We start from the raw sequence: 12,532 nt of genomic DNA on the forward strand, positions 1-12,532 counted from the left end.
AGCTGTGAGAGTGAGAGTGTGAGCACATGGCGCAGGGTGAGCCATGTTAAGGAGGTGGAGGAGGGGAGCTTCAGCCAGTAAGACCTCTCTTGACGCGTTCCTACCAGTAATGGGGGTTGGCAAATGTGCCATACAGAGTTGATTACTTGGCTTTGGCTTTGTGTCAGGGAACATATTATGGCATACTGCAAGGGCCTTTGGGGGGTGAAATGTGACATTGCGTTCCCCATTCCCTTCCCCAAGTGTGACCCCCTAACCCCCACGACCCCTCCTTTTCCCCCCTGAAGCCCTCTTTAGCCCGGCTGACCCAGTGTCACGACTGTGCCCCCAGCCCTGGCCCCGGCCCCATACCCCACCACCCCATCCCGTTGGCCTGCTTCACAAAACGCCCTGCAGCAAAGCCAAGCTCCTCGCCTATACCTGCTGTGATGGGAACAGATTCAAATCAAAATAATTATTTCAACACCAGACCACAAACGTTTCATTCTCTCTCTCTCTCTCTCTCGCTCTCTCTCTCTCTCTCTCTCTCTCTGTCTCTCTCTCTCTCTCTCACTCTCTCTTCCCCATGCCCAACAATGGATCTATTTGAACTCTTAACATAAAGACTGGAGGGGACAAAAGTTGTTTTTCTTATTAATGAACCAGATTATCTTCACATGTTTGTGAAGCCTGTATTTATTATTTTTTTCATTTAGCCTCTGATGCGTTTTGCACTCCTCCTAATCAAAGACAACATGCCTTGCAGGTGATCAATTATATTTAATAGAATTTTTGTTTTGTTTGATTGTTTTGTGTTATTTCTGTGCAGATTTTGAAAAATTCACCAATGCTGGTAATGAGCTCATATGCAATTCCAAGACAAATTAGACAAGAAAAGCAACACTGTTCTTCACTCATTGTTTACTGATATTGAATACTGATCTAGGCCTCATCGCTACAGTCATTCTAATTAAAATACACCAATATGACTGGCTTGAAAGAACTTTACCATATAATAAGAGGCCTTTCAAATAGAAATAGCAATCCTTGCATGCAATGGATTTGTAAGGGTAACAAGCTTTAAATATAAGAACCTGAAATAGAAGAGGTACATATGCCTCCTGGTATGATACCCCTCCCCCACCCCATCCAAGCTGATTTTATTTATTTAACGTGGAATTCATTTCAGTAGTCTAGTAGTCTAGGGGGTTAGGAGTATACAGCAGTTGATTAACTTTCTAAAGATCCCAAAAAGAAAACTCTTCTCAGTGAGAATACTGACTTTTAGAAGAAAATGTTGGAAAACTAGCCTTGGATTCAAACCTCATATTTCTGTTCTGCTAATAAATAAATATATGAATAAAAACAAACAAAGACAATTGTTAAGAAAACAGCAAACCCAAAGAAGACACACGTAAAATCTAAATGAAAGTCATTACATTTTTTTACCATTTGATGAGGTGGGTGCTAATGTCACTTGACAGCGTCTGAATCTAATTTACATGAGTCACAATTGATAAGATCTGTTAATGGAGTATATGCCATACTTAGTATATGAACTAGTATATGAACATATTTTGTATGATCATAAGGTATCAGTGTTCTATCAATCTTCTCATCCTGCTCCCATGAGTAGCCATGACGTAAGAGTCGGCCCTTTGGGTGACAGCAGGCCCAGACTACAACCCAAGTGTACAGAGGAGTCTCATGTGCAAGCAATCACATGAAATCACAAGGCCCATAGAGCAACATCAAGTCTTATAGCTGACTGTGAATCACCCGGTAATGACCAACTGACCATCAGAAAGCACGAGGCAGTAAATAAGTGATAATAATCTGTTTGAATTGATTGAGCAGATGCAGGCGATGACAGACACATACACGTTCTGTTCTCTATTCTGCTCTGGTTGATTGTGTTAGCTACCCATCATGCCCCTGCCCACCCAGTGCTCCGCACCCGACACTCATCATCACAGCTATATCATCCCCACATACACACAACAAACACACAAGTACACACACACACACACACACTACAAGCACAAGCACCCACACAAACAACAAACATACAGACATAAACACACACACCTATACATGCTTACACACACACACACACATTCGCACACATATACACACATACACCCATACACACACTCTCTCTCTCTCTCTCTCTCTCTCTTTCTCCCTCTCGGTCTCTCTCTCTCTCTCTCTCACACACACACACACTCAAACACAACCAGCAATTTTGCCCCTGTGCAGCTTAAAAGGCTTGTTTACTGTAACCTTGTAATCAGCCTGCCTGCCAGCTCCACCATTACCCACTACAGCAGGGCCTCCGCAGTCTGGGGAGTGAAAAGGAAGAGACAGAAAGAGATAGAGAGAAAGAGAGAGAGAAAGAGAGGGAGAGAGAGAGAGAGAGAAGGAGAGGGGGCCCATCTCCAAACGGACGAGATGAGACGAGACGAGACCCCTTCGGAAAAAGCCCACTGATCCGGCACGGCAGCCCCACCACACTGCGCTGCGCCCCAGCCATCTTCCCCTCCTCGTTTGTTTTCAAGAAGCACAATTTCCATTTCAGAGGGATTACACCTTTTAATGCAGCACCCGCCGAAGGAGAGGTGAGGACAGCGAGAGAGAGAGAGAGATTAGAGAGAGAGAGAGAGAGAGAAAGCTGCTGAAAAACAGAGTGCATCTCCTCACGTGCCCACGTTTCAAACCCCAGCTTTTGAGTGAGGAGGTGCGGCGGCTGCCATTAAAATCAAAAGCCCCGGCCGGGGCGGAGGACGGCCCACAATAACCCTTTGTGTGCCCCGGGGTGAGGGGGAGCCGGCCAGCCGCTGTGAACTCTGGCTGAGGGAGACGAGGAGGTTCCTTTGTTCCCCTTTGAAGAATTCACAACGGTTCTAGAAAATCATCAGTGGATGAAAAAGCACGGATGAGAACCAGGCTTGTTTGGAGGTGTTTGCGTGATGAACTTTTAGCAGGGAGGTGGTGAGGGTGTTGCTGAGATGCTGCAAATGGTGTAGATCTTAGCTTACAGACAATATTCCAGAGCTGTCTAGCATTTATATCCTCCTGGGAACCAAGAAAAATTAACAGAGTAGCTCAAAAGAGTAAGAGGGTATGCATGAAAAACAAATGTCAACTACAGAGAACACAAGCTGGTTCTCACGAGGTTACAGATAAGTGATACAAATCTAATTTCATTTTGACATAACACTTAATACAAAAGCTTGTTATGCAGAAGGTCTTAGAAAATAGTCAGACACGTCACCTGCAGGTCACACAGTAAGCAGTGTTCACCTAAGGACCTGAGACTGTATATATGGTGATTTTACTAATTCTGTACGAAGTATTTCCCTGTGGATTTATAGGGCTATTTGTGTGTTGACAGAAGATTATGGATATGCTAAAAAAGTTTCATAAGAGAAACAGAGGAAATGACCTTGGGTCTTATACATTCAAATGCCTCTACTTTGAATAGCAAATTCATGTATTTACATAGGCCATTGTTCATTAATTATTTTAAAGCATTCTGAAATTATGTTAAAGCATCTCTAAACAAATGCTCTGTGTGTAATAGGATTTGCCACTCTGTTCATGCAATTCAAATACATGCTGGCTTCTGAGGGGCAAGAATAATAACATCTTCATGTCTAAAGTTGGAAATGAATGTCATGACATATTAAAGCAAAGAAAACTGGAAGTGAATATAAGGTCAAAGTTAATTTTTTCTTCTGCACAAATATTTTCATGAATATGAAATGGTTTTAGAATAGTTCATTTTCATTTTAGAATAGAAGAATAGTTTGAGTTACTGAAAAAGAAAAGGTTTTAATGCCTAAACATGACAAATCCTCATAAAACATTGACCATATCTCAGCTATTTTCCAATCGATTTCTTTTTTGTCCATTGTGCTTTGGCGAGTTTTTCTGCATATCAAAATGAACAACTACATTTGTCTCAGTGCAACAACAAATGTAAACTACCCACTACAATCTTTGTATCAAGAGCAGCTGCACACTTTCCACTGCAGACAGAATCACAGGTGAGGCACATCTGAACTCCAGGAGATTTCATCTCCCGTTCATTATCAACCACTTTAGATAGACATGTGAAGGGAAATCTATTTGACACAGAAGGCGACATCACCAACAGTGAATGTGTTTTTCCATTTCTTTCCTCCTTATTCACTGATTTGTTTTGGGTTTCCCTCCATCCCGAGCTCTTCTGTCATAACTACATAACTTCAGGAACAAGTTTGACCTGATGGATGTTGTCAACATCTGATTATGAATCATCATTATTTTTAGTCATGTTACAAGAGGTAATAGATAAATGTAGGTGGCTGTATAAAACAAAAAATACACAGAGAATCTTGGCTAATTATTGGACATACTCTATCAGAATAGCACAAACTGTAGACAAATAACACAAACTACATGGTGCACTCACTGATGTGCGATATAGTCACTCCTTGGATTATGATACAGTTGCCATGGCGTTTTACTGTGTTGTTTCATCGTCCTCATTCTTATCACATCCTTCATGGATGCCTTTGGGTTATTGTCGCCTATTCCCTTCTGAATAGCAAATTTGCTTCCTAACTCCCAAGGATTAAGTTGGAGCTAAACCAATTCAACATGTTACCTCCAGGAACGCCATCACCAGAAACCTTCATCAAGTGATACACAACCACAGATCAGTAAGTTAGTTCACTTCTGTTGCAGAATCTGGTGAGATGATGATGGTCGGAATAACGGTGCTCGGCCGGTGAGCGACATGTTCCACTGTAACACTGGAACTGATGACTTGCATTCAGACCTCCATTCCGGCCGTCATCATATTAGCCACCATGTGGTTACTGCATGTACAAAACTGGAATGATTTTAAATCGCTGGATCCCATAACTGTATTTCATTTTTTTTTTCTAACTGCCAGTGGAAGCCATATGACCATGTTAGGGGGAGATTCCTGCATTTTAGGCTTGAGAGAGACGGAGTATCTACCTACCTTTAAATATGACCATGCAGCATTACTCCCAAATATGCGTTGTTTTAAAAATATACTGCAAAGATACTTTGCAGTACTTCTGAAGTTTACATATAAGGCATCCTCTGTAGTTATATTAAATACAAGTGGAAAACCTTGTCAAATTCACCCCCTGCATTATGGGAAGCCAAACAGAATATCCCTGTCTTTATTTACATTCACACACCTCATCATTCCTTCAAGGTGTCAGTTTTTGAATCTACCCACTAAATACATACGTACACTTATGTGATGAAGCTGACACTAAGTACACTTCTCTGATGTTATGTATCAGCTATGGATGAAAGACACCTAATCATGTATATTCCTCTGCCTCTGTATATTACTGGAATATATGTCTGAAATGGCTTCATTCCAGCTTATATAAAATGTTTGGTTTCATCCCCAGGGTAAAATCACTGTCACACATCTCTCTTTCACACTTTAAAAAAAAAAGTGTGAATTCCTTTATCGGATGCAGTGTTATATTGATGCAGAAAACACACAGAGACACATACACAACCATGGACATACACAAACAGACTCACATAAATACACACAGATACACACAGATGTCACACACATACGCATGCACATGAAACACACAATACACACAGTTTTTGAATTGTACCTTGTGTGATTTAACCTCACAGTGATGTGATGCCAGAATCCCCTGTGTTAATCAGAAAATTGGGTGTCAAGCAGCACAACATCATGTATGTTAAATACGTAAGTGTTTTTTAAAAGCATCTTTGGATTCCTGTTTAAATGATTTTCATATTGCATTATGAGTAAGTAAGACTGGTTAATTGTGCATGTAGAGTATATGCATGTGCATGTATGTATGTATGTATGTGTGTTTATGTGTGTGTGTGTGTGTCTGTTACATTAATACCATATAATTGGGGGAGAGAATACTGAATGTATGGAATTCCATTCAATTTACAGGTTTTTACAGGAAAGTGTCATCATTCAAAAGGGTTTTGAATGCAACACTGACCTCAAGTGGTTGGTTGGTAGGACTTCAGTGGAAGACAATAAGTCATGGGAAACTCTCCCTCCTGTCTCTTGCATTTTGATGTACAATGTGGGTGTGTATATGGGAACTGCAGTTCATATGAAGTCTATCTACTCTCAGTGAGTAGAGCCCTGCTAGCTTGATGCTTCTTGCGTAACTGGATATGAAGATATTTATTCAGTAAACTAAACAGCATGGGGTAATGTGACAAAACAGGAATGCCATCTAGATACATCACCATACCTCACCCAATATAAACACCCAGACTCGTAATCTAGTCCGATATGAAAGGCTGAAATACCGATGAAACCTGGAAACATTAGACAAAGTAATCAAATGACTAAAGGCCATTGCCATCTTAAATGGTACACCCCCACCCCCTTCTGTGTGTGTGTGTGTGTGTGTGTGTGTGTGTGTGTGTGTGTGTGTGTGTGTGTGTGTGTGTGTGTGTGTGTGTGTGTGTGTGTGTGTGTGTGTGTGTGTGTGTGTGTGTGTGTGTGTGTGTGTGTGTCTTGCCAACACATGGTGTTCCCACTCAGATTTACTCAGAGCACCTGCCAGTGACTTGTCTCTCAGCTGTCATGCTTGAGTTCTGTGGTGGAGAAGCTAAAAGTAGCAACGCAAAATTTCTGTAATAGTTACCTCATGGCAGGATGTATTCACAACAAGACTGTAAATAAGCCATCATGCTTGCATTTAGATTTGTGTTTTAATTGTCTAAATAGCATTTTAATATGGTTAAGATATAAATAATTATATCAAATATCTATTCACAAAGCAAATTGTTTTTATCACTCCCAAGCCAGATTTGTTAAAGAGTTCAAGTCCTGGATGTCTACTGTAAATTTAATGACATCAAATGCTGTTTGTGTGTGTAATATTTTAATCACCAGAAGTCATAAATATCTTAAAATACAAACATATAAAATGTTTTGTGTACTGAAAAGGCCTTTGAGGAAAAAATGAATGTTAACAGTGACGTATATGCTCTATTAATTTATGCACAAAATGCAATAATACAGTGTGATAACAATGGCAAAGCTCTAAAATGGTCTGATAGTGGGAAATAGAATGCCGTCAGCTATCAACTGTGTTGTGACAGACACGTTGCTTGGCTGACTTCTCTGCATTCAGCCCAGAGACATATCATGTGATCCCAAACCATGCTAGCCCATTCAAACCAACCATAGACTTAAAATAGGCACAAGCCTCACACTCATACTGATGCTCATCCTCCCCAGTGGTAACAACAGTGCTTGTGAATTCATCTAGTAAACATCCCCAGCTTATCAGGTTTTCTCAGCAAGGGTGGATCAAGTACAGGAGTGATATTGAATTAGGCCTTCACAAAGGTGCAGGGCAGCTAAAACTGTTGATGAGTAAAGAAAATGCTCTGGCAAGCATATCGGCACCACTGGGGTCAAATGGGGTCGTCTGAGGTCGTAAATCGCAGGGCCACCCACCAAAGCAGGAATCGGTGAAGCACCAGTCGTGTCATTTCCACATACCACGGCTAGGCAGGCATTTATCGGCACTGCATCTGCACAGAGCGTCCGATGAGGAGGAAGAGCAGGCCGGCCAGCAGGCAGAAGAACACTCCCACGGGGGCCAGCATGAAGGAGAAGCCGTAGTCCATGGACATCTCGAAGAGCGGACACTTGGTTATCTGGTACTCCTTGTACATCGGCACCAAATCCAGGGCCTCTTTCCAAATCACAAACATGATAGTAACAGCCAGCAGAAATAGAGCTGTGGAGGAGGATAGGAAAGGGGGGGGGGGGGGGGGAGAATGAGGAGAGTGACAGAAGAGAATGATGTGTAGCGCTGACAAAGGTCTGTCCACATTGCCAACGATATTTATATAACAGTAACTGTAAAAACTACAGTTTGAAATATCACTCTAGGTCATAACAACAGCATTGTCCATGATAATGACATAAAGTATAATATCAATGGGCATCAATTTCAGAGCAATTGTGAATTTTTAAAAGCAGTCCATTAAAACATGAATGATATTTCCGAGAGGCTCTCCTTATCGTTGGTCGGTGTGGACGCTCATATCGTTATAGTAACAGTTGTCGTTATAGTTATCGTTGGCAGTGTGGACGGCCCTAAGGGTTGTGTCCACAGGCTTCCTGAGCAAAGCAACAGTAAGTAATGGGATGGCAGCGCCTGTGTGACAACCTGTGCATTTGTGTTCCTGGTCACGGGCAGCAGAGGGGATTGTACACAACTGCTCAATCAGACTCATTTTTGAAACTAGCCTGAAAGAACAGAATGTGTCTGGACAACTGTGACACACGTAGTGCCAATTTATACACAATGCCAGTTAAATCAAGAATAGCCGGAGAAGGGCAGAGCTGGCAGTGTGTCTGTTCTGTTCGGTTATATATAGAGTGCAATGACATAAGATACAGTGGGCTCTAATTTTAGGACCATCTGAGAGTATTCAATATTGTTACCGTCAACCAAAAGCTAGTAACCATGTTCTCATACCCTTTCATTTGTTTCCAGGTTGTCAGATAACAACTACTGAATATGACTCTGTTACATACAGGTTATAAATTTGTTAATGTCACATTTCCACCCCTAAACTGAAAGCTGAGGTTCACAAAACACGTTGTTGCAAGGCATATGTTAAGATATGGGTATGAACCTGTCAGACAATCCAAGAAAAAAGATGACGTTATATAGTTTTTCTTAATTGGTGGATGTTCCGTGGGGACAACGTCACTCAAACAAACGAGGCAAATTAGGGTGTACAGAGCAACATTTTCTTTGACAGCATCGTTGAAGGGACATGTTTGATGTTGTTAACGTAACATGTATATAAAAAAAGAGTTTGGATATGATTCTATGTGATGTTAAATTAAATGTTAAATCCAGTCCAGGACATTTTTTAAACTACAATGAAATTCAGTGCAGATACATGAACCAGCCCAGATATAACTGAAAACATACGTATGCACATAAAACAACATGGAAATAAACACCTACCTGATATCAGATAGAGCCCACCTCCTGCCTTGTAAAGGCAGTGACTGGAGAATGGGGCAGCACAGATGAGGAGGAATCCAGCCAACACAGCCGCAGCCACACCCACCAGCATGAAGACACTCCAGAAGCCCCTGTAGACTACAGTGATATTGCCACACTCAGTGCCTCTCAAGACAACACAGTGATAATGTCACACTCAGTACCTACTAAGACAGCACAGTGATAATGTCACACTCAGTGCCTCCTAAGACAACACAGTGATATGGCCACACTCAGTGCCTCATTAGACAACACAGTGATATGGGCACACTCAGTGCCTCATAAGACAACACAGTGATATTGCCACACTCAGTGACTCTCAAGACAACACAGTGATAATGTCACACTCAGTGCCTCATAAGACAACACAGTGATATGGCCACACTCAGTGCCTCCTAAGACAACACAGTGATATGGCCACACTCAGTGCATCCCAAGACAACACAATAGTAATAGTAAGAGAATAGAAAAACAGGTAGCCAATTTGTCCAAAATGTCCAATTTATGGTCTGATATTTGTTGGCAAATGAATAAACCTTTGGAATAAGTAGATACAATTTAACATTTCTGTTCCACAATCTAGAGATTATTCGCACAAGGTTTGAAAAAGTTGACCTCTATTTGGAATAGTTTTCCTTTGAGGCTCTTCAAAAGGTACTCCAGCCAGTCACTGATTTAATTTGATCCAGCGGTTGACGAATCAGTATAAATTCCCCCCTCAATGAAATAAGCAGCAAGTCACAGCAAGCAGTCTATGCGCCCGTTACTTACTGATGGCGGAGTCGTAGGTGGTGGCGTTGTGTGAGGCCTCGGAGACTGGGTAGGGGAACAGGTAAGCATGCTTGCACTCTTTACTGTGTGGCTGATTGGCTGAGGAGAGAGAATCAACAGTTACTCCACATTCCGGTAGTGAAAGTACTAGTGATGTCACCATTCATTCATTAGTTTTGAGTAGTCAAAAGTATGAGCCTTGCTTAATTTATATTTATATAAGATTTGAAAAGAGGGGCTGAGGAGGAAAAAACACACACACTCCTCCTGAGGGGTCTGCTCATCCTGTTTGTTGGGACGGATGCCAGAGAGATTCACCAAGTGAGAAGATGACAGAGGCAATGACCTCATCACCTCATAGCCCTTCAATGACCTCATCACCTCATCACATGACAGCCCTTCAAGGCTTCTGGGGTCGGTCAAACTGAAGATATCCCCGAGACTCTTAGAGACACCCTGATTTATGACATTGTCATGTGACAATGCAGCTATGTGGCACCAGCATGCAGCATTAATGATAACTAGCCCTGTATTATTCCACAACAGGGCATCTTCAACCCAAATTATTTTCTTCTGACCCAGCACATGTTCCATTACAATTACTGACTGAGAAAATGCAAAGTCCTCAAACTAATATGCCCGCTTCACTGGCCATTGCTCATTTGGCTACTGTCGAATGAGGGGGAATTTTACTTACTGAACCAGAACTTCAGTAGGTTTTCTCCGTCCGAAGCTTCTAGCCTTCCGGTGAAAGAACAGAGCCAGAAGAAGCCCTCGTGGTAAAATACTGTGGGGTCTGCAGCGTCCTGGTTCACCACCATGTCCCCCTGCTGTGGCAGTCAGAAGAGGAGATGTTAGCAGACATGGGAGGTGTGCTGGGACTGAGTTGGTGGGATGCTAATTATACACATACTATGTCTCAACAGCTCAAAGTCACCCTCTAGTATTGTTGACTAGAGCTAACATGGATACAATAAACGATTAAAAGACTTTTTCAAACTACAATTTCAAAACAATATGATAAAGCATATATGTCCTGTCCTGACTAATACGTATATCCCATACACACACATTTAGCCATGGTATCCTAATTGTGTCAAAGATACCATGGCTCAACTCACTGTGGGATCTAAGAAAGGCAACATTCCTGCTGAGCTCTCCCATCACCACAATAGCCCCTTCAGATGAACTTTGACCCTGAATGACAGAGACCCTAGAGACCAGGTCAGGCTATCCCACTGAGCCAGCACTAAGAACATTCACCTTCTTCAAGTCCTCGTTTTCTGCCCTTTCCATTTTTATCCTGTGTCTGCAGATAAAACAAAAACTTAATTTCCCTCCATCTGTTCACAAACATCTCTGTAGTTCCATTGTTGTTTTTGTTGTTTTCGAAATGTCTTTCTTTCTTCATTGCAACATGTACTGTTGTCTCTGTCACCTTCCAAATTTCAAATAGCTTTAATGCTCAGGCATACCTTGAGATTCTTGTTTCATTGCATGCCATTTACAGAAAAATCTCCTACCAGTAGGTGATATTCTATCCTGCTGCACCAGGACTGTAAAAAGTGACATCCCAGCCATCTGAAGCGTCTTAATCATGGCATGAAAAAGCTGCTGTCAAAACTGGTGTCTGATATCGCTTATCTGTGTAGCAGAGCACCTTTCAGCCTCTTATGACAAGAGCTGTGCAGCCTCAAGTCCAGCAGATAACTTGTTTAGGAGATCTCACTTCTGACAGCTAAAGTCTTACTTGCCGTGGCTGCATACACCACCAAAAGTGTAAGCGACTGAGAACAAAGTCTTCTGGAAACCCACAAGCTTGGTAAAGCAACATCAACAGCACTCACCTCCACCGGTGTTCCCGTATTTTCCGGATCCGGGCACGTCTCGTAGGCTACAAGCCAGTAATCTGTGCCAAAAGACAGCAAGATGGCGAGAGTGGCCAGAGCGCCGAAAAGGCCGGCGAAGAACAATGCCACACTCAACTTCATGTCTAAGAGTCTTGAATCCCACTCTTATTTTCTCTTTGGTCTGTGTGTGTGTCGCTGTGTGCGAGAGACTGATTGACTTCAATCATCAACCGCCCCCCCCCCGCCTCTGCTCATCAACTCTCCCCTTGTGACTTTCTTGCCTCTCTTCTGCACGACTTTTGGCCAAGTGTCTCGTGTATCAGCTTAGTTGTTTGTCCTTTGATTTCCCTTCCCTCCCTCTGGCTCTTGTGGCTCCTCTTCAGCTCTGCTGTCTATCTGAGGGTCCAGTGACAGGGTGAGGGTGCGGTGGACGAGCACGGAGGAGTGTGACTAGTTCTGCCCCCCTTGGCTATTTTGGACTGGTGATTGAAGGTGACTGCTGCTGCCTAGAGGTGTGGCCACTGGGAAGAAGGGAAGGCAGAGGGGTTGTAGGAGGGGGCCGGCACCGAAATATCTCCCTACCAACTGGAGACCCCCGACCACCACCACCACCACCACCATGCAAGTGTTCATGGTAGTCACACTCAGACGCTGTCTAATCCCACACCAATAACCTTCTCCCCAGTTCCTACTGAGAAACATGTATGTATGTGTGTGTGTGTGGGGGGGGGGGGGGTTAGCAAAACATGATCTGTCCTTATGTGCCACTGTGGTGGCTTTTCAGCTGTGACAAGCTGGGGAAATATTTAGTGTTAAGGCTGAATGGATTTTGTACAGACAGGGTGT

The 12,532-nt window shown here is 42.6% G+C and overlaps 1 protein-coding gene across 1 annotated transcript; it reads right to left on the reverse strand.

The window, feature by feature from the left end:
- Positions 1–6,894: 6,894 nt before the first annotated feature.
- Positions 6,895–12,321, reverse strand: tmem182a (transmembrane protein 182a). The gene is made up of 5 exons (XM_012837176.3): positions 11,684–12,321; positions 10,534–10,666; positions 9,837–9,935; positions 9,027–9,164; positions 6,895–7,778 (listed from the first exon to the last, which is right to left on the reverse strand). The coding sequence occupies exons 1-5, from the start codon at positions 11,825–11,827 to the stop codon at positions 7,555–7,557; spliced, it is 738 nt and encodes a 245-aa protein (XP_012692630.2). The 5' UTR covers positions 11,828–12,321; the 3' UTR covers positions 6,895–7,554.
- Between the last annotated feature and the right edge of the window lie 211 nt (positions 12,322–12,532).

The sequence above is a fragment of the Clupea harengus genome, chromosome 2, assembly GCF_900700415.2.
Source record: "Clupea harengus chromosome 2, Ch_v2.0.2, whole genome shotgun sequence".
In the NCBI taxonomy this organism is placed as follows: Eukaryota; Metazoa; Chordata; class Actinopteri; order Clupeiformes; family Clupeidae; genus Clupea; species Clupea harengus.

Excerpts from the sequence above, each read along its gene's own strand:
- tmem182a (XM_012837176.3), bottom strand. The coding sequence starts at position 11,827 with ATGAAGTTGAGTGTGGCATTGTTCTTCGCCGGCCTTTTCGGCGCTCTG. Across the intron at positions 9,936-10,533 it reads CCTACTGAAGTTCTGGTTCA|CCAATCAGCCACACAGTAAA; the intron begins GTAAGTAAAATT and ends CTCTCTCCTCAG. Across the intron at positions 9,165-9,836 it reads CACCTACGACTCCGCCATCA|TCTACAGGGGCTTCTGGAGT; the intron begins GTAAGTAACGGG and ends ATATCACTGTAG.